The 24944-nt window shown below is 33.7% G+C and overlaps 2 protein-coding genes across 2 annotated transcripts; both read left to right on the top strand.

Annotated features, from left to right (window-relative positions):
* Window positions 1-16819: 16819 nt before the first annotated feature.
* LOC131940490 (uncharacterized) lies at window positions 16820-21060 on the top strand. Its single transcript, XM_059299150.1, has 6 exons — window positions 16820-16973; window positions 18232-18272; window positions 18572-18766; window positions 19961-20123; window positions 20675-20812; window positions 20981-21060. The coding sequence occupies exons 1-6, from the start codon at window positions 16820-16822 to the stop codon at window positions 21058-21060; spliced, it is 771 nt and encodes a 256-aa protein (XP_059155133.1).
* A 146-nt stretch (window positions 21061-21206) lies between these two features.
* On the top strand, window positions 21207-24228 carry LOC131940489 (adhesion G protein-coupled receptor E2-like). Its single transcript, XM_059299149.1, has 8 exons — window positions 21207-21344; window positions 21452-21498; window positions 21605-21725; window positions 21959-22059; window positions 22440-22542; window positions 22803-22950; window positions 23982-24038; window positions 24173-24228. The coding sequence occupies exons 1-8, from the start codon at window positions 21207-21209 to the stop codon at window positions 24226-24228; spliced, it is 771 nt and encodes a 256-aa protein (XP_059155132.1).
* The last annotated feature ends 716 nt before the right edge of the window (window positions 24229-24944 follow it).

Below are 24944 nucleotides of genomic sequence, written 5' to 3'. Positions count from 1 at the left end.
AAAATTGCAAGATTACATTTAATGAACGTAATTAAATAATGATTCTTTTTTTCTTACTTTTTACAACTGAACTTTCTCATAATAATATGTGCAAGTTCTTGTGTGTATCCCCGAGTGATAAATATTATAATTTGAATTAACTGCTATTAAAAAACTAACAGCACTATTGTATACAAATTCAACACGAGCGATCACTCTTGTGGGATTCTTCATTAGTGTTTACAAAAAAATAATTATACTCAGTGCAGTTAATATAATTATTATTTAAGTTCGTCTCTCTGTATGACCAAAATTAGCTACTAAGATAGACCAACGTGTTTTCTATATTCCTATACAATCAATGGTGCACATTTGGGATACTATAATTGATTATGTTTTCGTATTATGTTTTTTGTTATTGTCATGAAATGTTATGCTAAGTAACTGACCTATACCAGGGGTCGGCAACCTGCGGCTCGCGAGCCGCATGCGGCTCTTTTGATTTCAAGATGCGGCTCTCCAGCTCCTTGAACAAATACTAATAATCTTAATAAAAAAATAAAATATTTGAAATAAAAAAATTTTTAGTGGCTCTTTAAAACCAGGGAAATTTTGAAAATTTTAACTTTTGGCTCTTCCGCTTCAAAAGGTTGCCGACCCCTGACCTATACAACTAGGAATGTTGCTATATGTAAATTGTTCCAATAATCGGGCAAGCTTTGCAGCTAGTTAATACATAATTATATAGCATAAGTGTAAGACATTTACCATCTAATTGAGAAAACAATACATCTATTGATCAAAACGAAACACTCGTGAAGGCTCTATATGTAAATCCTGATTGCTTCTAAGAACTAGGATGTATCGTGATTGTTTCGATGCTGCACTGGTTCTAAAACTATAAATTACATCATAAGTAAGCGGTTGTTATTTTTTTTTAATTATATACTAAATCGTCTTTAATCTCTAAAAAGTATCATAGTCTACTGCTCTCGAATGTAGGCCTATAGCAACATATTATTATTGCATGCATTATTTTATTTAGCATGCCTATAATAAACGAGATAAACATTACCGAGGTGTTGATGTGTAAAACGACAAAGATGGCTGCTACTGCGTTGTAGATTAGTCCGAGGACAAAATTTGACCGGGAAATATCTTATGCACACATGTACAGTTAGAATGTATTATCTTGCAACAGTGGCGTAGGCAGGGGGGGTTAGGGGGGGGGGGTCATAACCCCCCCCCCCCCCATAGACCCCTCGGTATATATAAAAAGTATGAGGGGGGGGGGGTGCAAATCGAAAGTTTGAGGGGGGTGCTAATCGAAAGTTTGAGGAGGGGGGGGGGGGGGTGCAAATCTAAAGTTTTAAGGGGGGGGGGGTAAAAATCGAAAGTTTGAGGGGGGGTGCAAATCGAAAGTTTGTCCCCGGGAAAGAATTGGAACCCCCCGCCTTGAGACGATCCTGGCTACGCCACTGTCTTGCAACGCATCATAATATGACCGAACTTTTTAGCAGCTCCATCCACAACTTACACAATATTACACATGGCATTACGCCGAGATTCACTGATTATTAACTATTTAGTTATTGTTGTTGTTCTTTGATGATATTGGATACAAAACAAAACTTTATGGTCTCCCTTTTTGTGATAATTGTAGTAATACACAATTTACAAAATCAACAAAACCGTTCAAAAATGGATTTTCATAGTGTTTAAGCTGATCATACTAATTTTTATTTTTCTAATACATTCTCAAACTTTACTTGCTAAATGTGTCGACGCTTAAGACAAAAACGTTTAATTATTCGTTTTTAAATCTTAATGAATAGGCTTAAATCGATTTGCATTTTCGTGAAATATTATTTTAAACGATAGAATTTCCTCTCAACTAAACGTGCTTTGAATTTTGCATCGATTATTTATGTAATTATTTCATTCCATTGGTTGCTTATTAGCCCAGATTGTTTGGTTATAGACCATTAATTATGGTGTTTTTAGTATGCATTTATGATATTTAGAAGTCAGATTTTTATACCATGAGTTTAAATGAAGTAAGAATAAGACACAAAAGTTAGAATTAGAACAATGTTTTTACTATTATCATTAAGCAGGGAGAGGACAAAGTATATTCGAGAAACTTGTATTACAGCTGACTATTAAGACGGTCATATTATTATTGCATGTTTTGATTAAGTTGTAGTAGTTATGTGGATTAGCCTATTGTAATGTACACGTGCTGATTATGTCAGTGTTGTTGTGAACTTGTAGATTCTTCATTTAGTTAAGTTTATGTAAAATATGCATCCATACAGCTAATGTATGTTAACCTTCCTGTTTTATCAAGTGTTTCACTTACGTTAAGCAGTTTACAAGTAGGACACTGAAATGTCGATAACGTTTAGATGGTGTCAAGATTATTTGAATGGCGTTTTTTTGTTTTACATTCAAGAATATTGGGCAGATGATGCTTAGCTGGACATATGTTCTTTAAAATAAAGTTTAAATGTTATTTTCTTTTATTGACGAACTAGGCTGAATGCATGTATTTTTAGATGTATTTCCCATTTTTTTCGAATACATATTTGCTAGTTCGAACCAAAAACGTAACTAAATATCGTATACCATATTAATATTGTATCAACATTTAGGACGATTTTTTGACGCTGTCATATAATTATATATGGATATGCTTGTATTTAACAAAAATAATGTATAAACTAATGTTAAAGGCTTTCAATATTGACTACTATCCGCTAGTTTAATGCCCAGTATTGTGAACACAATGGCATGCAGTTTAGGGCTATCAAGCTCTAGAGATATAGTTGGTAGCCCGAGTGTAGTTCAAAATGTGTTCTACATTCTTCCGAAACTATAACATAATGAATACAAATTTAAAAAGCTCAATAACTCTACAAATTTTCGCTATAATTGTACACTTCTACCACTTTTAGTTTTATCTTGCCATCACTTATTTGAAACAAAGACCGTTTGTAGAGAAATTAACATTATCACGGAGATGCGCACATCTAGCAACATATCCTACAGGCTACATCCTGTTCTTTTTTCTGCTTGTGATATTTTTTTTTTCATGTTCAAGAACGATCAAAGTAAGTGAGTGAACACACTTGTTTCAACTGCAGCTTTGAGTACAACAAACGTTGCATTTTGTGTAAGTACATAAATAATTATACATAATTTATATACATTTACTGATGCCTCCTGTTTAAGTCATACCGTATACTTTTACATACATTGAAATAGCGTCATTAATTTACGAATTTTTCGTTGTTGATAATCAATGAGAGACTCTAAGCAAAAGTGATATTTATTTAAGTCGGTATAAAAACTTTACAAGTATTTTCGTTTTCATAGTAATTAATTGAAAGATCAATAAGAAATTATTGCTTTAGAAAAAAACGATGTTATCAAAACATTATTTTTAAACACGTTCTAATCACAAAAATGTGAATTTCTAATTTTTATAAAATTATCAAATGAGTGTCATCATAGTATATTTTTGTATCATAATAGTTGTCATAATATATCACCCAGGAAACAGGAAATGCGACGAAGGTTGCAAGCGTTTATTTTCCTACTGTTTATGGCACATTTTGCCAGGATATCAGGTATTGTGTTAGGTCCTACATCAAAACGTAAAGTTATAATCCGTATTTTAATACATACATGTTGCCCTGTTAATCATAGTCCATCGCCTACATACACATCTTAAACAAATTTGCAAACAGCTTACTATACATATAACCATACCCATGTCACACCCACACCCACACCCACACCCACACCCACACCCACACCCACACCCACACTCAACACCCTCACCAGCACCGTTACCCTTAACCTTAACCACAGACATACGCACGATAACTAGTACTCGTCTAGTAAGAGCTAGAGTTTCTTCCCGGCATCTCTTAGAAAATATACACTTTTAACAGTGTCCGCCCCCCCGAAGAAAAGTCTACCGCCCCCCCCCCCCCCAAAAAAAATAAAATTTCAAGAGTCCCCCGGAGAAAAAAGTCTGGAAGAAACACTGGTAGGAGCACACGTACAAGTACACGTACAGGTTCAAGTTAACGAATGTTTTTAGTATCATATTAACTGTGCCACATGTCGAGCTAATACGTCCTACCCTTGATTCAAACTTAAAATACAAATAATGTTTGTCGGTTGTAATCAGTAGCGTAGCGAGGGGGGGGGGGGCGGGGGGAGGGACATATTCCCCGGGCGCCGACCTTAGGGGGCGCCAAAATGGGTTGGAAAAATAAATCGAAAGTTTGAGGGGGGTGGGGTGCAAATCGAAAAGTTTGTCCCAGGGCTCCGGGAAGGGTCGCTACGCTTCTGGTTGTAATAGCATTTTTATTTCAACGATTCGAAGGGACAAGCTCAGCTAGTTGGTATATTAGCTGAACAGCGGCACATAAACTTTTATCTCAACCTGTCCACTCCGATTATTTTTCTTCACTTTTTCACAACGGAACTTCCAATCACTCACATCATTTCTAGGCAAAGTAGCGCGTATTATTAAAATCACTCGTAGGAAGTTCTTTCCCTTTACTAAGCGCGCACTCGACACAAAAATAGCTCATAACCAGTCTGATAACAAGCATTGTTTTAAGATAAACAATAATTGCATATACTTCATCTTTTCGTTCTCCAATTTGTATCAATTCAAACTGACCTAGACAACAAAAAAGCCAACGAAAAAAAGTTAAAAGACAAATAATGTTGATGCTGGTATATACATATTATAAACAAAAATAATTATTTGGACAAAAAAATGTATTCATCTTATCGCTACTCGTTTACTATGCAAAATATACGAGCGAATAAACTAGAAAAATTAGAAAAAAATAAAACCAAAATATATACTATATTAGTCAACACAACACCATATTAAATTCACACAATGATTAAGAGACTAAAATAATCCCTTTAAAAACCCGGATGTTCAATGTTATTTATGTTGTTTTTTAAGTCATTTATGGCCAATAAAATTGTGTACGTTTCATAGCGTACGTCGTGATAAGAGGATCTATAGATCAATATCAGATTTGAATGAAATAGTTTATTTCTTCATATTTTAAAATTGGAAGATGCCGCATTACTTTTGAGTATTTTTCGTAGTTTAAAAACATGTTACACGTGAAGTGAATGTTTTTTTGCGTTCGTGTCACAAAAATAAACCAGTGTTTCTTCCAGACTTTTTTCTCCGGGGGGGGGGGGCACTTAAAAGTTTCTGGGGGGTGGGGTGGTAGACTTTCTACGCCCCCCCCCCCCCCCACGAAGCGATGCCTGGAAGAAACTCTGGAATAAACCCTTTTCGGGTTTCTACATTCGAATATGGCTTTATTTTTGTTTTCCTTCTTTAAGTAGAATTGTGTTCATACATTTAAATTATCCAACATAATATTGTCAACATAATATGTTTCCATATATCGCTGAACATAATAATCACATAGCCTGAAAACTGTGTTTCTTCCAGAATTTTTTCTCCGTGGTACACTTAAATTTTTCGGAGGGGGGGGGGGGGGGGGTGGACTAAAATTTCCAAAGGGAGGGGAGTGGGGGCGGACGATTTTAAAAGTATATGTTCTATATTAATTTCATTTCGTTCGTGGGGGAGGGGCGGTAGATTTTCATTGGGAGGGGGGGGGAAGGAGCTCGGGCTCGAAGAAACTCTAAGAGAGAGAGAAGTGCGAACATGTTTTTATATTAGGATATATATATATATATATATATATATATATATATATATATATATATATATATATATGTGTATACAAAGACTTTTCGGCTAGTGCTGTATCGGAATGAAATTTGAGCGTTCAAATAGAATTGTTAAGCTTTGATGTAGTGGGTTAATGTCCAGAAAGTAAATCAGCTGACTAGAAGTTACGTATTCTTTTTTTTTAGAATGTGGACATTGCGGAGATATGACAGATGTCTATTTGAATGGGCAACTTTCCTGTGTAAAATTTGTAGATTCTTATAAAACATTCAAGGAGGCTAATGAATATTGCAGCACTAACTTTAAAGGAGGAATAAACAATACTATATCAGGACGCCTTGTACAGATATTTAATAAAGAAGACAATGACGTCTTACTAGGTAAAGTTGCACGTGTATACTCTACTAGACCAAATTTTATCATTGTTTATACATATGAGAAAAACAAATAACGTCATGCTCCTTTGCCAAGCTTTATCTGCCACGCCCCCCTCCCCACTTTCACACTTAGTCAATAAAAGTCATACCCCTACATCTAAAATGACGTCATTCCTCAGCCAACACGTTTATGTTTTTTGAAAAAAAAAATAATGACATCAGCTGTGCATAGTGCTGATCAGGCCATCGCTTCATATGTTGAGGTCACATACAAACTGTAACTCTTCTCCACCTACCTAGTGTCATACCAGTCAAAGAAAAATGCATCATTACCTTGTAACTTTGCAGTAGCGTAGCGAGGGGGGGGGGGGGCGGGGGGGGGGACATATGTCCCCGGGCGCCGAGCTTAGGGGGCGCCAAAATGGGTTGGACAAATAAGTTCGAAGTTGAGGGGGGCGCAAATTGAAAGTTTGAGGGGGGGGGGGGGGGGGTTGCAAATCAAAATCTCGAGGGGGGGGGGTGCAAATCGGAAGTTTGAGGGGGGGTGCAAATTGAAATCTCGAGGGGGGGTGCAAATCGAAAAGTTTGTCCCCGGGCGCCGGGAAGGGTCGCTACGCCTCAGTAACTTTGAGGTAACGGAAGACTTGCAAGAAGTGGTGGAGGAGTGTCTCATTGTCCACTTACTTGCTACAATAGAAATGCTTCATTTTGTTTTTCTCACTTTAATTCACTTAATGATTACACCCCTAACGCAACATGTTAAAGAAACTTAATAACTGAACATGTTATAAATTATACACCTTTTGTTTACTCTAGAATACATTAGGTCAAGGATTCTTTTCACCGCTCTATGCTTTTTTTACTTTCTTATGTTTTACATACGAAGTATAGAGAAAGTCTTGTAATCGTGCAAAAAAAAAATCGAGATTTTAGCAAATCTTGACGTTTTACATCTCCCTGAGTCAAAAAAATAAGTTTGGCAATCTTGTCCGTATGTCAATGTGTATATATATGTGTGTGCGTGTGTAAACACGATAACTTGAGTACCATTACAGCTAGGTTGATGAAATTTTTTTCTTTAACACGTAAAAAAATATTTGGCGTGTTTTAAACATCAGTGTGACTGATGCAATATGCTAGCTTTACTAATGGTCTATTATTAGATGCTCGATCTCAATTTCTGACTGGATCGTCTAATAATAGATGCTTATTGCATCAGTCACAAAGTGACGAAACTCTACAGTAGGCTCCTCATATTCAAAAAGTTATTTTTTCATCTTTCGCAAGGTGACGACACTTTAAATAGGATTTCCTCGCGTTACAAAGTTATTTTTAGAAGCCTGTTGTAGTTTTACCGCTGAATATAGTATTACTCCTTACTCCTTAACGGATGCCAAGTGCCAACATAGTCGCTCTAAAACTCTGGGCGCCAAACCGTGTATTGACGAAATTTGTACCCTACATGGTGCAGCCCATAAGAAACTTTAGTTTTCTTTTTCGCAGATATATTCTCGGGAGTATTCTCATCTACTCCCTAAAGATTCATGGCACTCGGATGAACGGCATCCGAGTTTTATTTTTTATATACCGTGTATAGCGAAAAAATCGCTCCCCCCGGGGGCGCCGCCCTTACAATATTAAAAAATATATATTTTTTGCAGAACCCTACCATTGAGTGATCTAATCATCTCCCCAAAGTTTCACGGTACACGGATGAACGGTGTGAAACCGAAATAGACATTTATATTTATAAACCGTATATAAAGAAAAATCGCACCCTCCCGTGGCGCCGCCCTTCCGAAATTAAAAAATGGATTTTTTTTTTACACAACCCTTTCCTGAATTGTTCTAATCAACTCCCCAAAGTTTGATGGCGTCAGAAAAATGGTGTCAATCGACTTTTATTTTTATAATCCGTATATTGAGAAACATCCCAGAATTCCGTGGCGCCACCATTGCGAAATTAAAAAAAAAGATTTTTTTTTACAGAAACCTTCCCTAATCAACTCGCCAAAGTTTGATGGCGATCGGATGAACGCCGTGAAACCGTAATCGACATTTATTTTTATATACCGAATATAGAGAAAATAAATCGCACCTTCCTGTAACGCCGCCATTGTAAAATTAAAAATGATTTTTTACGGAACCCTTCCCTGGAGTGTTCTAATCAAGTCCCTGAAGTTTGATGGTTATCGGATGAATGTTGTGAGACCGCAATCGACTTTTTTTTTATATACCACGAGCCGACCCGCAGCGTATCATACGCCGCTATTTAGTTGTTTTATTTTCTACTTTTCAGTAATTCATAATTTGTGAATTCGACAGTACCAATGCTGCCACTGAAAATAGTTGCATTAAATCACTAACCCCCCCCCCCTTTCCCCTAACCCCGACCCTACACCCCCACCCCCCGTGAAAGCAGCCTCCTCTTAGTTATTTCTTAGTTACCTCCTGTAAGTTTAATATTGCACTAAATTATCTGCCCCTAATAGAAACCCGGCTCTACGGCTCTACGATTTGTAAACATTTAGCTTTGTAAACATTTAGCGTGACCACAACTCACCAGACAATGTGGGGGTGGGGTGGGGGTGGTAGTGATAGTGATAGAGACAAAGAGAGGGGACTGCAAGGAGGCGCTTGCAGCTTGTTTTCTAACGGCTCCCAGAAGAGAATTATATATATAGATATATATATAGTGAAAACAAATAGCGCCTTGCCGGGGCACCACCCCTGCGAATTTGAAAATGTTTTTAGTGCAGAAAACTCCCCAGGAATATTCTTAACATCTTCCCAAAGTTTCATGGCGATCGTGTAAACGGCGTCACCGCAATTCCCTTTTATTATTTTTATATACAGTATCTAGAAAAAAAAACGCACCCTCACGTGGCGCCGCCCTTGCAAAATTAAAAATATTTTTTTATAAAACCCTTCCCCAGAGTGTCCCAATCAACTCCCTCAAAGTCTCATGGCTATCGGATAACGGAGTCACACCAAAATCGACTTTTATTTTTATATACCGTATATAGAGAAAAATCGCACCCTCCCGTGGCGCCGCCCTTGCGAAATTAAAAATTATTTTTCGACAGAACCCTTCCCTAGAGTGTTATAATGAATTCCCCAAAGTCTCATGGCTATCGGATGAACGATGTCAAACCAAAATCGACTTTTATTTTTATATACCGTAAATAGAGAAACTACAAAATGGCCCTGCTGGGGGGCCGCCCACCCCTGCGAGATTGTACATTTTTTTTCCCGCAGAACCCTCCCCCAATTAATTCAGAACAACTTTCCAAAGTTTCAAGGCGAATGGCAGAGAGGTGTAGTCAGATAAAAGACAGAAGAGCCACACAACCCCACCCACATACATCAGCTTTATATACCCTATATAAAATGGATGGATACATCATTTTGAAATTAAACTTTTTATTTGATATACGTTATATATGGTTAGTCTGCATGGTAGCTTCCTCATTAAAAAAAATAATGGTTGATTGAGTAGTGTACTTTAATTGTGAATAGAATCGACTTAAAAAAATATGTTGTATATATTTTTATATTGTCCAGATTTTTTGCAAACTCGAGACAAGTCACGTGGCATATTTATTGGACAAACCAATCACATTAATACGATTAATCCGTCTGCATTGGTTGCTTTGACAAAGGTAATTTAAAACTAATACAATCTCAATTAACCCATATTCTGCTAGCGTCCCACTTATGGGACGCTTGTAAAATAAATTGCTAAAATTCATTAAAAACTAGTAAAAACACAAATCATGTTTCATTGTATTTGAAAATGGTTAGACTATTGAATGTGTGTGTGTTTTGAGCAAAAAATTAATTTAGAAAAATGTTATAGTGCCGGCTTTGCAGGACTTGTCAAAATGGCGGAAAAAAGAAAACATGCGCACAGGAAAATGCATATCTTCTAAAATATTAACATTTTAAGTGCAAAATACATTTGAAACTTGTAGCAGTACCATATTACTATCTGATAAAAATTTAAGAGTAACACTTTTTTGTAACTATTTCGTTATATCAAGTGTACAATAAGCGTCCCATAAGTGGGACGCTAGCAACGAATGGCCCCATGTAGATTGTTACACAAACGTCACATTTATTGGACACTAGCGAGAAACACAGACGCAAATGTTTATGTTAAATGGTTATTTATAGTGAAACAATTGTTGACTTTGTTAACTGTTGACTTTGGGCTGTTAAGTAATATTTATAGATATTTAATTATGACCTTGACCTATATTTATGTAGATTGTTACACAAATATCACATTTATTGGACCCTAACGAGAAACACAGATGTAAATGTTTATGTTAAATGGTTATTTATGGTGAAACAATTGTTGACTTTGTTTACTGTTGACTTTGGGGTGTTAAGTAGTATTTATAGATATTTAATTATGACCTTGAGCTATATTTTCTTATATATTATTGTATAAAAAAATTGCAAATATTGAAAAACTTACATTTTTTTTAAGTTTTCAGAATTACACTCACTGAAGTATTTAATACCTTTGAATATAAACTAACTTAGTATTGCTGTAAATTTACTAGTGCGTGATATTGAAATTATAACAAACCAGAATATTAACAAAGGTCAAGATTTATGTGAAACGATTCAGTCATGGGGGTTGGTTAACTCTCTTCACATAAGAGAGCTCAAGCTACATATGCAAGAAATGTGAATTAGCTGTGTACTGTTGTCATGCCTCAATAATATTCCCCTCCAAAGGTTCCCCATACCAGTTTTACTTTGTTAACTTTTACGAGGCTTTGTAAGGGGATTGCTGGTGCTAGATTGGTAGCTATTCGAATAGGGAGATGCATACATGGATGAGAGCCATGAACACTCAATACAGGCCGCAAGAGTCGGATCCGTGCCCTAGAAATAAGATGTCTGATGTTCCAATGTACGCCTGTGAGGGGGGGGGGGGAAGGATAGGGAGGGTAAAAAAAGAGAAGTTGGCTAGATGACATCTGGGACTGGACCGGGTCGTCTTTTGCAAATTCACTGAGGGCAGAGTTTCTTCCAGGCATCATTTCGGAACAAAATGGAATTTATATAGAAAACATACTTTTATTAGTTTCCCCTCCCCCCCCCCCCCCGGAAATTTAACCCCCCCCCCCCCCCCTTGCAAATTTCAAGTACACACCCCCATAAAATCAATTCTTTATATTTAATTATATTACATTTTCGATGAATAACAACAATAATTGTGATCATGTGTGTATATTTAGTTGTACCAGTCACAGCTTTGCTTATTTCCAAGTGTTATTCACTTTGATGGATGCTAGATTGAAAGAAAACTAGATATTTGAACATAATTTCTGCATTTTAGACCATGGTATGGCTAACCCAATTGAACATTATCAGTATTTTTAGCTATCCTTAACAATGAAATCATTGGCCTAACAATACAAAATCAGATAACAGCTTAATTTTTGCGTGATTAGCCATATTTCGTGATAAATGATTTTTTTTCTTCAATAAATGTACATGGGGCCGTTCGTTGCTAGCGTCCCATTTATGGGACGTTTTTTAAAAAATCGATATTTCAAAAAGTATTGATTTTAAAAAAAAAAATCTATAGTCATTTTTTCATTAAGTGCCCAAAATCTAAACCATATCAAAAAATTATAAAAATTTGAGACCTTGGGATAATATGGGTTAATAATTACTTTTGAGAATAAATGCTATGCTTTACTTTCATATCGGAGAAAGTGTTTTAAAATTTAGCCAGCATAGACTTGTATTTGTCTCATTCTACAGTATATTATTATTTTATTTTCTTTTAAATAACATGTAATTTAATTAAGCTGTATAAAGAATAGAGAAGAGGAAATAGATAATGGGAAAAAAAATTTATTACCGGAAGGCTTGAACATATTTTAAAATGAGTCATGTAAAAGAAAAAGTGTATCAAAACAATCAAGTATGACTTTCAACACTATCATGTGTACAAAAGGATATTCTAACTAAAACGCAATCGTGTTCTAAGTTAAAGCATTAGATAAATCGTTATGATTTTAATTAGTTTATATTTAGTGAATACTTTATTCTTGAAACCAGTTAAAACAATATTGACATGAGTTCGATATTACAGTATAGCGCGATTTATTAATTTGCATATTTTTTTTTTACCTCAGGTTCACACAACACCAATTCGCAATCCAGTTTCTACAGGAGATGTATGTACACAGTACTTCTACATTAATTTATAACATTTTCTTATTAAGGGCAGGTTAAACCCCCAAATTGAAATTTAGGGGTTAGGACTTTTTTGAGTGATAAGGAAGTTGTAACTAGCATAGTATATGAAAAAAATGCAAAAAAATCACTAAAAAGTTATGGTTTTGTGAACATATTTTCTAAAAAGTGTCATTTTTAGGGTAAAATAGCTCAAAATTAGCTCTCATTGAAATCACAATAACTCAGCTTCTATTTGTCAGAATAACACAAATCTTTAATATAGTGTAATAAACGCAATTACAAAAAAGTTGAACTAAAACAATTAGAAAATAATAAAAAATGGATTTTAGCCAAATTTTTTAAATGTGAGACCTACATTTTTTCCAAAAAGTAGGGAGTAGACTTAGCTTTTTTTTAATAAAATGAGAAGTTTCAAAGATATAGTAATTCTTTTAGTTCACCTTTACAAGCAGTGTTTAGTAAACATGTGTGCAAAATTTCAGCTAAATATCTCAAGTAGTTTTTAAGTTATAGTGATTTAACTGGTACTATTTTGTTGAAAAGTAACATTTTGAGAAAAACGCTAAATAGTGAAAAATATACTAAATTTGAAAAAACGAGAAAAAGCGAAAACTATACCAAATAAGTCATTTTTAAAACCTCCCAGTTACATAAATTGCATCTGGGGCCTCTTACTCAGCAATAAGAACATCTATTTTAGTTAGTTTTTAATTTTTATGTTGCTAAATGTTGCTTAATATAGGTCAATTACGTCATTAGTCTCATTAATTAAAAAATTATAAAAAACACTAGCAATACGAAATTTTGCAAAATGATTATACAAAAATGTTCAGAATTGAATGGAGTTTCAGAAACAATAGATTTTCAAAAATCAACATTTCTGACTTAAATATGTATTTTGGGGGGGGGGGGGGGTTTAACCTGCCCTTAAGGTTTTTTTTAAAACGCTACGTTCCTTTTTTTTTGTTTAAGCTGAACCTAAAGCAGTTCATGGTGGCGCTAGTTACGGTCACCTATAGAAGATATACATAAAGCTTTTAGATTATCTCACGGGCTTTCGAGGAAATAAATATTATTCTGTATCAGCTTTGGTTAGCATAAAATATCGAATTTTTTATCTTACTTTAAAAAAAATGTACGTGACAAAAACAGCTAAAATGTGCTCAAACTTTCTTATTTAATTAATCAATTACAATTACTAATGTTTGTTCTGATTACATTTATTCCTTTTCTTTTTTTCTTTATCAGTCAAAGCGTAGTCGTTACCCTAACCCTAATAACAACAATCACTTTTATCCGATTAATCCGACTGCATTGGTTGCTTTGACAAAGGTAATTTAAAACTAATAAAATCTCAATTAATAATTACTTTTGAGATTAATTGCTATGCTTTACTTTCATATCGGAGAAGGTGTTTTAAAATTTAGCCAACATAGACTTGTATTTTTCTCATTCTACAGTATATTTTATTATTTTAAATAACATGTAATTTAATTAAGCTGTATAAAGAATAGAGAAGAGGAAATAGATAATGGGAAAAATTTTTTACTACCGGAAGGCTTGAACATATTTTAAAATAAGCCATGTAAAAGAAAAAGTGTATCAAAACAATCAAGTATGACTTTCAACACTATCATGTGTACAAAAGGATATTCTAACTAAAACGCAATCGTGTCCTAAGTTAAAGCGTTAGATAAATCGTTATGATTTTAATTAGTTTATATTTAGTGAATACTTTATTCTTGAAACCAGTTAAACAATATTGACATGAGTTCGATAGTACAGTATAGGGCGATTTATTAATTTGCATTTTTTTTTACCTCAGGTTCCAACAACACCAATTCGCAGTCCAGTTTCTACAGGAGATGTATGTACACAGTACTTCTACATTAATTTATAACATTTTCTTATTAAGGTTTTTTTAAAACGCTACGTTCCTTTTTTTTTTTGTTTAAGCTGAACCGAATGCAGTTCATGGTGGCGCTAGTTAAGGTCACCTATAGAAGATATACATAAAGCCTTTAGATTATCTCACGGGCTTTCGAGGAAATAAATATTGTTCTGTATCAGCTTTGGTTAGCTTAAAATATCGACTTTTTTATCTTACTTTTAAAAAAAATGTACGTGACAACAACAGCTAAAATGTGCTCAAACTTTCTTATTTAATTAATCATTACAATTACTAATGTTTGCTCTGATTACATTTATTCCTTTTCTTTTTTTCTTTATCAGTCAAAACGTAGTCGTTACCCTAACCCTAATAACACCAATCACTTTAATCCGATTAATCCGACTGCATTGGTTGCTTTGACAAAGGTAATTTAAAACTAATAAAATCTCAATTAATAATTAGTTTTGAGATTAAATGCTATGCTTTACTTTCATATCGGAGAAGGTGTTTTAAAATTTAGCCAATATAGACTTGTATTTGTCACATTCTACAGTATATTTTATTATTTTAAATAACATGTAATTTAATTAAGCTGTATAAAGAATAGAGAAGAGGAAATAGATAATGGGAAAAATTATTATTACCGGAAGGCTTGAACATATTTTAAAATAAGCCATGTAAAAAAAGTGTATCAAAACAATCAAGTATGACTTTCAACACTATCATGTGTACAAAAGGATATTCTAACTAAAACGCAATCGTGTTCTAAGTTAAAGCGTTAGATAAATCGTTATTATTTTAATTAGTTTATATTTAGTGAATACTTTATTCTTGAAACCAGTTAAAACAATATTGACATGAGTTCGATATTACAGTATAGCGCGATTTATTAATTTGCAATATTTTTTTTTACCTCAGGTTTCAACACCAATTCACAATCCAGTTTCTATAGGAGATGTATGTACACAGTACTTCTACCTTAATTTATTACATTTTCTTATTACGTTTTTTTTTAAAACGCTACGCTCCTTTTTTTTTTGTTTAAGCTGAACCTAATGCAGTTCATGGTGGCGCTAGTTATGGTCACCTATAGAAGATATACATAAAGCTTTTAGATTATCTCACGGGCTTTCGAGGAAATAAATATTTTTTCTGTATCAGCTTTGGTTAGGTGACCCGTCAAAAGAGCGCACGACAAAAGAGCGCCGACATAAGAGCGCAGACAAGAGAGCGCCGACAAAAGAGCGGCGACAAAAGAGCGCAGACAAAAGAGCTCACAAACATACATTGCTTTATATATATATATATATATATATATATATATATATATATATATATATATATATATATATATATATATATATATGGATAGATAAATCATTTTGAAATTTGATATTTGATATACGTTGTATATCGTCTGCATGGTAGCTTCCTCATTAAAGAAAATAATGATTGATTAAGTAGTGTACTTTAATTGTGTATAGAATCGACTTAAAAAAATATGTTTTATATATTTTTATATTTTCCAGATACAAAAGGATATTCTAACTAAAAAGCAATCGTGTTCTAAGTTAAAGCATTAGATCGATCGTTATTATTTTAATTAGTTTATATTTAGTGAATACTTTATTCTTGAAACCAGTTAAAACAATTATTGACATGAGTTCGATATTACAGTATAGCCCGATTTATTAATTTGCATATTTTTTTCTACCTCAGGTTCCAACATCATCTCACAATCCAGTTATAATAAAAGATGTATGTACACATTACTTCTACCTTAATTTATTACATTTTCTTATTACGTTTTTTTTTAAAACGCTACGCTCCTTTTTTTTTTTTAGCTGAACCTAATGCAGTTCATGGTGGCGCTAGTTATGGTCACCTATAGAAGATATACATAAAGCGTTTAGATTATATCATGGGCTTTCGAGGAAATAAATATTGTTTTGTATCAGTTTTAGTTAGCATAAAATATCGACTTTTTTATCTTATTGTAAAAAAAAATGTACGTGACAAAAACAGCTAAAATTTGCTCAAACTTTCTTATTTAATTAATCAATTACAATTACTAATGTTTGCTCTGATTACATTTATTCCTTTTTTTTCTTTCTCAGTCAAAGCGTAGTCGTTACCCTAACCCTAAAACCACACTAACTCCAAACACCCACTCTCCAAACCTAACCCAACCAAAACCTTAAGTAACACATATATATTTTTAAACACACTAACTTTTTTTTTTTATCCGAACCTGATGCTTTCCTCCTTGCCGCCGTACTCTCGATTCTACAACGCATAACTCGAAAAAAAATCTCAGTGAGAATAGATAATAGAGTTGTAAGAATTCAGTCAGAAAAATCTAAATAATAGGTATGCATGTATATTAACTAATGTCAGTTATTTTGTAACATCGTACCTTTGTAAACACTTCCAAAAATCATTCCATCAATATGGCCCTTCATTTCGTTTACATTGAACTGAATTATATTTATTACGTATGGAGTATTGAGGGTTCTTTACTTTTTTAAAATTTTATTTTTTAAAAAAATTACATAAATTAAACGTTAAATTCTGAGAAATGTAGCATCTACTATGTTTTTTTTTTCTTGTTTGGAGTCATCCTTAGTACAGACTGTTGAGCGTAAACGCTCAGTCCGTGATGCTGGCCATGTTGTCATCAAAGAGAACGGTATGGATGTTGTGGACCCATCAACTAAAGCGGCGTTTGTCTGTGAAGTTCCGCCATGTACGTTAATCAGGAAATAATAACATGCATGGAAATGGTATCATGTTTTACTTTATTGTATATGAAGTATAGAAGAAGTAATTGCATCGTTTCATTTACATTAGTACAATTTAGGTTAAACTTCTGTTTAGTTTAATGCACACTGCATTTTACTTTCTCGTATACGGGATACATAGGATACAAAATTGTTACCTACTTTCCTTAGTTGGAATACATTAGCTATGTCACGTTATTTGTCTAAAATACATGAGTGTGTGTAGAGGGGTGGGGGTGGTGACTAACATACGTGTATATTAAAATGATAGCAGATGACAGCAGGGCTAGGAATTGTGTAGGTGTTCTTGCGTACAAAGTAAATAAACCTGAACATTACTGAATTGGACTTTGTTTCTATAATGTAAAAGTTGTGTAGGCCCTAATTTTCTAACTGATACACACGCTTTATATATACCTATATATATATATATATATATATATATATATATATATAGGTATATATATATATATATATACATATATATATATATATATATACACTACTTCCCAAAAAAATGACCTAGCTATTGAAAAGTATGCAGAATGGTGGGCGCCACCGTGTCACAATTAGTCCTAGACACACCTTACAAATTCATGTTGCCCCCAATGACCACATGGGGTTGGGGATGTGTGTGTGTGTCTGTCTGTGTGTGCGTCCGTATAACAACGTGTATGTTATAACATTTGTATCATATCATCATCTTTTCCCGTGTGTGCCCAAAACACATGCGGCTAATAGAGTTCATCTGTTTCATTTGCATGTGGACAGTGTGGTCAGCATTTACCCAGCCGCAGTGACGTAGCGAGGGGGGCAAATATGTCCCCGGGCGCCGACCCAAGGGGCCACCAACATGGGTTGAAAAAAAAAGTAAAAAGCTCATTTTAGTTGCAGTATTGCATTATAAATATTCAAAATATATGAGAAGTGGCGCCAAATTGAAAATTTGTCCATGGGGTGGGCGCCTAAATTGAAAGTTAGTTCACAGGCGCCGGGAAGGGTCGAAACGCCTCTGCCAAGCCGTCTTTGTTTCCCTACCGTGTGTTATTTACCCATCAGAGCTGGGAAGACTCAAGTGTTCTACTCGAGATTTCCGGGTTAGCTGTCTAGCTCTCTACCGTTAGGCCACGCCGTCCCTACGTTTTGTATATTCGTTAGTGTTAAACACACACTGTTTGGTTTTATCTAATTATCATTTACTGAACTTTTAAAACATTTTTTTAGACTCTGAGTTTAACACCATGGACCTACAGCTTCGTAAAATTGTAAGTAAAATTAGATTCACGTTAGAAAGGAACATATATGCAATTTACAGCTTATGAAATTTTATTTAAGAATGTATGCTTGTGCAAGCAAAATGAACAACATGTTTTAAACACATCTGTTTACTATATATTATTTGCAGTCTGAAATTGCCTACCTAGTTGATGAAGAAACGTAACTAAGTCGTATATAATGTGGATAATTATATAGACATTAAAAAATAATAAACAATATTAAATGACAATATTATAAATTGTCTTGAATGCTACTAACATACGTATTATGCACATGAATTTTACAGAACTACGATATATTCAAGAACCAATTGAATGCATCTAGAGTGATTGAAGAGACTTTAGACAAGATCTACTCTAGACTTACAACTGCTGGAAGGGAAATTATACCTGGTGATCTGAAACTCATCATCGACTTTCTAGATATGGTCTCGTCAGCAGTTAACTCTACAGTTATCATTGTAGATGATCATTTACTGAAGGTTGTGTTTACATATTCTCGTTTACTTAAAAACTATCTATATGCGAGTTAATATGTATGTACTTGATTTAATTTACGTATAATGTAATTAAAGATAACGAGCCGACCCGCTTCGTATCATACGCCGCTATTTAGTTGGTTTTTTTTTTCTACTTTTCAGTAATTTATAATTTGTGAATTACAGTACAAATGCTGCCACTAAAAATATTTGATTAAAAACACTAACCCCCCCCCCAGCCACGTGAAAGCAGCCTCCTCTTAGTTACCTCCTCTAAGTTTAAAATCGTTTCAAACTAAATTATCTGCCCCTAATAGCCGTCACCAAACCCGTCTCTATGATTGTAAAATGTAAACAGCGTGACCACAGCTCACCAGACAATGTGGGGGTGGGGTGGGGGTGGTAGTGATAGTGATAGAGAGAAAGAGAGGGGACTGCGAGGAGGTGCTTGCAGCTTGTTTTCTAACGACTCCCAGAAGAGAATTATATATACGAGCTGACCCGATGCGTATCATACGCCGCTATTTAGTTGTTTTTTTTTCTACTTTTCAGTAATTTATAATTTGTGAATTCGACAGTACCAATGATGCCATTGAAAATATTTGCTTAAAAACACTACCCCCCCCCAACCCCCACGTGAAAGCAGCCTACTCTTAGTTACCTCCTCTAAGTTTAAAATCGTTTCAAACTAAATTATCTGCCCCTAATAGCCGTCACCAAACCCGTCTCTGTGATTGTAAAATGTAAACAGAGTGAACACTGCTCACCAGATCATGTGGGGTGGGGTGGGGGTGGTAGTGATAGTGATAGAGAGGAAGAGAGGGGACTGCAAAGGCGCGCTTGCAGCTTGTTTTCTAATTGATCCCAGAAGAGAATTATATATATAGATATGCATTTAGTCAAACGTAAGAAAATGTCTAAATAATGATGTCGTCGATACAAACTTAAATGTCACATTTGGTAAAGCTTTTCATATATGTTATGTATGTATTAACTATGACTCATTATAACATGTGTTAAGTGCTGATTAATCGCTATTAATGTGCCCTCTAAAGTAAATAATGTTGCGTACAATTTTACATGGACCTACAAAAGCAAAATAAATCTCAGAAAGCATGTCACACTTTTGTTGAGTAAAATTTTTTTTTTAAATGGACAAAATGTTTAAAATATTGTATTTTAAAAACTTGATATCAGAAGATAACATCAGTGGTAGACTTGACCATACAAATAGAAGAACGCGTTTGGCATCAGTTAAATAAGAGAGGGGAGCAGGCCGCGACTAGACTGGTTAACTACATGGAAAATATCGTCGTTAGATCTGCTGCAAACATTACAGTCATAGTACAAGACACTCTAGGTAAAATATTTGTTCAAATTTCAACTCCTTCTCTATTCTATCTAGACAACGTTTACTCATTTATGTTTTTTTCTAAATACATGTGTTAAGAAAATTAATTAAAATATATTATTCACATCAGTATAATTATTTTATCAATGGTGTCAATTATTCAAGTGATATCATTACATTAATCACCTTTACACATTCCAGCGATTTTACCCATTCGGTACGGTGTAACTTCTTCACCCTACTACTTATTTTAACATGATATATTACTACCCTTGTTAATATGACTTTAATACGATGTACACACTCCACGTAAAAAAGTTACACTCTTTCCGACAGCAACCCCCCCCCCCCCCCCTTATGCTATTTTATTTTCATGACTTGTGACGCCATCGCATCAAATATCTTAATATTTCGTTTAAAAGATGTTCCAAACATGTCGCATACTGGTTTTTTTTTCATATTAAAATTGCATTTGTATTTTTTTTTCATTTTCTCTTTATACGACATTCGCTTCAATGTTGTCCATTTAAAAAAAAAAAGAATGCGTTTCTGCTCCATAGCAATAATAATAGCCCAATCAGAAGCTGACATACATTTCCCAATAGTCCATGAAGTCGATGCAGCCTACAACATATCGTGGTTAAGAAAAACAAAAAACAGTTTGTATTTGTCACACAATGCGAGTCAAACATTCAAAGGTTAGATTTACTTTTATAATGTTTAAAAGTTGACGTTATTTTTGTATTTACTAATTGGTAAGATTATTTATTTACACACAACTTTGTAGTACTTGAGTAATTGTTAATCATTACAATTGCCTTTTGCATTTTGATTATTTAAAAAAAGTTTTGATTGTTATGCTACAGGTGCGCTAAACTACTCTATCATTGTCTACGACGGGTTGAAAAACAAGTTGATGGTAAATCAAGAAAAACAAATTAGGTAAACTTAAAACACACATACACATAAAACGGCCATAACCATATATATATATATATATATATATATATATATATATATATATATATATATATATATATATATATATATATATATATATATATATATATATATATATATATATATATATCAATGCTTTACAATCTCTATGCCAGACACAACAAAGAACTCGCTACCAAAAATTTGGTTTCTGATATCATCGCATTTTCTATTCATGGTTTTCATGGAGAACTTAGAATCCCGCTCAGAGTTTCGTTCTTCGTTGACTCTGTAAGATGTATATCTTTTTTATATTATTATTCTAACGTCTGAGAATAGTCATTTCAATTGAATATGTATTTTAACAGAAGTTATAAACAGTTTTATTTACTCTTCAGACCAATTACACAAACCCAGTCTGTGCTTTCTTGGACTTTTCAGCTGAGTAAGTGTCCATAATGTTTAGCAATCTTTTATTCTAGTCAAAACTTCTCAAACTATAGTAGGCAAATAAACAATATTTTTTTTTTAACATTACGTTTTGTGTTCAGTGAGAGCGGTGTGTGGTCGTCTGACGGGTGTCACGTGGTGTACTATGACCAGGACTATGTCACGTGTGAGTGCAACCATACAACAAACTTCGCTGTTCTTATGAGTCCCTACATTGACCAGGTACGTTTTATTTTACAAAAGGTGTGTTATGTAAGCTCATTAGTTAAACGAGATCAGATAGCAATGAAACATTCATTGAAACAATTACATTTTTTTTTAAAGTAGGTCTAACCATAGCTTAATTGTGGGTTCTATTATTGTGTTGTTTTTTTACTTACACACATTTACTTGTTTTTAATTTTATATAAAACATTTTATTAAAGGAAATCTAACTTCAAATGTTTATTTCCCAGCATAAAGATAACTACATAATAAACACAATCTCCATCATATGTTTATCTGTATCTATAATATGTCTGCTGGCTACCGTCCTGGTCTATGCCGTTCTATGGAGGTAGGTTACTTGATCAATGTTTAGTAAATAAATGATTTATAAATAAATAATGGATATGCGGTAAGTAAAAAAAAATGTAATATATATATATTTTTAATATGTAAGTAAATGTTATCAAAACTGACCAAAATTTTGTTATAGTTTATAGTTAATATTAAAGCTTTTCGAACGATATTGTTTTTTTTTTTACGAATTAAGTATTTTTTAGTGAGGAAAAACCAATTCAAAGCAGGTATGAGTTTTATTTTACAGCTCGTATGTAACTAAACTATGAGTAACGATTAGCATTGGTTTACAGTATTGACTAAGATAACTACACCTAATTCAAATATTAGCTAAAAGAGTTGTTGGTGTCATCCATAAATAATATACATATATAGATACGTAAAATCTGATCGAGCTGTCCTCTACGTCAACCTTTCTGTGACCTTGACACTTGGCTATGTCGTGTTTCTGTCGGGAATAAACCAGACACAAAACAAGGTAAATCATTACTGCTTGAAATATATGTTTTGAAGCACAGCATTATAAATATATATGTATATATATATATATGTATATATATATATATATATATATATATATATATATATATATATATATATATATATATATATATATATAAAACATAAATGACAGAGCAGATACCCATATTAACGTTAGTTTTCCTTGTTGAAAAAAAATTAAATTGAGACAAAATATAAAATAGTATAACTTTTACTCTAATCAACCCTCTCTATTAGGTCATGTGCACGGCCATTGCTGCAGCCCTTCACTTCCTGTTCCTTGTTGTGTTTTTCTCCATGCTGGGTCAAGGTCTCAATGTCCTCGTGTCAGTCATTAGTATGACGACACGTTCCGTCCTGCGCTACTTACTTCCCTTGTCTTATTGTAAGCTTTCTAGTTTTAATTAATCTCCACACTAAAATATCTTAACGGGTTCTAGTATTAATTATACTAATTCTGTTTAAGAATCAACTCAACAGTTTTACCCAGCAAAAATTGGGGAAAATGTGATAAGGGGGTCGTTTATAAATGACGTCACACTCGTAGGGGGGAGGGGGTGTCTGTTATTTTGTGACGGTGTGTGATGAGGGGGAGGGGGGGGGGTTCAGATAGTGTGACGTCACTTTTTTTGCATTATAAAAAAGTAATGTTAGAAAACGAGTTTTAGCCATTATTTTGCGTTTTAGAAAACGGTTTTAATAAATTGTAACAGTAATTGATCAAAACACTTTATGTTGACAGAGTTCTGACAACATTTTGGGAAAATATCGATGTTTTAAGAAAAAATCAACAACTATTTTGAGGGGGGTGGGGTGGTTGTAGGCTGAGGTGTGACGTCTTTTTATGGGGGGGGGGGGTTGGCTTTTTGTGACGACGTGTGAAGGAGGGGATGGGGGGGGGGTAAAATCGTCAAAAAAGCGTGACGTCATTTATGGATGACCCCTTATAAATAAAATATTACTCAAGTGTAATACACTTGGTAGATTATTATATTGTAGATCAGTTGTTTTTAACCATTGTGCAGGCACTGAATATCACAAGTTAATATGCGCATTTACCGAACACTTATAATTGTTCAAATAACACGTAATTGTTGATTATTGGGCTCCGCCGAACACCTGAGACTGACCCACCGATTTGCTCGCAAACAGGTTAAGAACTACTGTCCAAGTTTTTTTTTTAAAGATGTAGATCTGGATAGTGAGTAAAATAATTTATTTGGTGGGGGGATGCATTTATTATCGTAATTATGTTTGCACTGCTCTTTGAATAAATAACATTGCATAGTCCTATTATGTATTTTATTATTGACTTCAAATATTTGTGTGTATCTATAGTTAAAAATACTTAATATACATAAAAATGTCTCTAGTTAAAATTTTTAATATAACAATTTGAATACTCCAACATAACAGGTGGACCTTTGCTTATTGTGGTCATAACTCTTGCAGTGACTAAAGCTCATGGATACAGTACTGACACATAGTAAACTCCTAGTTGTAACATTTTAATTATAATGTTTAAAAAAATAACCATATATTGTGTTTTGCATTTCCTTTGTAGATTAAAAATTTTTATGAAAGAAATCTATCTCGTTCTTTTTCAGTTGCTGGCTTTCCATTGAGTCTGGTGTCTTTTGGGCTTTTTCAGTCCCAGCGCTAAGTATTATTTTAGTAAGTCAAGGCAATTAATGTTAAAAATTAAATAAAATAATTATTATATTTTCTCCTTTGGTTAATTTAATATATTAGTAGCAGTTTAAATTAATTGTATTTTTAAATTGTTTATTGATTGACGTGTTATATCAAATTAAATGTCTTTTGAGTAAATAAAAATGGTAATAATTTTCAATCGTTTTGGAAATGTACTCGTTGTAATGCATCTAGATGTTGACTTTCTACGGATATTGTGTCTTTTTTTTTAAAGTTTATATTCTATTGCAGGTAAATTTCATCATTGTGTTGGTCGTCCTTAAAACCATGCAAACTTCACATTTCATGTCGAACAAACCACTTGTAGCTAGAACAAAGTAAGTGTAACATGAAAATATTATACAACACTACCACCTACACGCAGTCTTTAAAATAATACATAACATTTGTATACTGTGATACTTTGAGTTATTAGTTTTCCCAATTTCAAAATATTACGCTCATTGTTACATGTATGTACAATCGATAATAGGTCAGTCGTCCGGTCCATCTGTATCTTGTCCCCAATCCTCGGCCTGTCCTGGGTGTTTGGTGTCTTGTCCATGACAGACCCCCACGTGATCTTTCAGTACCTGTTTGCACTCACTAACTCACTGCAGGTGTTTTTTTTTATTTTAATTTTACATTTCTTAAATTAGTGAAAATAAAAGGTATATTTATATTTTT

This window comes from Physella acuta, unplaced genomic scaffold, assembly GCF_028476545.2.
Source record: "Physella acuta isolate Inbredline_101_S28 unplaced genomic scaffold, ASM2847654v3 ptg000319l, whole genome shotgun sequence".
Classification (NCBI taxonomy): Eukaryota; Metazoa; Mollusca; class Gastropoda; family Physidae; genus Physella; species Physella acuta.
This window is presented reverse-complemented; position numbering and strand designations above follow the sequence as displayed.

What these genes read in the sequence shown, in the direction of transcription:
- LOC131940490 (XM_059299150.1), top strand. Translation starts at nt 16,820, where the DNA reads ATGTTTTTTTTTTCTTGTTTGGAGTCATCCTTAGTACAGACTGTTGAG. An exon ending in CATAGTACAAGACACTCTAG is followed by an intron (nt 20,124 to 20,674) that starts GTAAAATATTTG and finishes TCTGCTCCATAG; the next exon opens with CAATAATAATAGCCCAATCA. An exon ending in TGCGAGTCAAACATTCAAAG is followed by an intron (nt 20,813 to 20,980) that starts GTTAGATTTACT and finishes GTTATGCTACAG; the next exon opens with GTGCGCTAAACTACTCTATC.
- LOC131940489 (XM_059299149.1), top strand. Translation starts at nt 21,207, where the DNA reads ATGCTTTACAATCTCTATGCCAGACACAACAAAGAACTCGCTACCAAA. An exon ending in CTTACTTCCCTTGTCTTATT is followed by an intron (nt 22,951 to 23,981) that starts GTAAGCTTTCTA and finishes CCAACATAACAG; the next exon opens with GTGGACCTTTGCTTATTGTG. An exon ending in GACTAAAGCTCATGGATACA is followed by an intron (nt 24,039 to 24,172) that starts GTACTGACACAT and finishes GTTCTTTTTCAG; the next exon opens with TTGCTGGCTTTCCATTGAGT.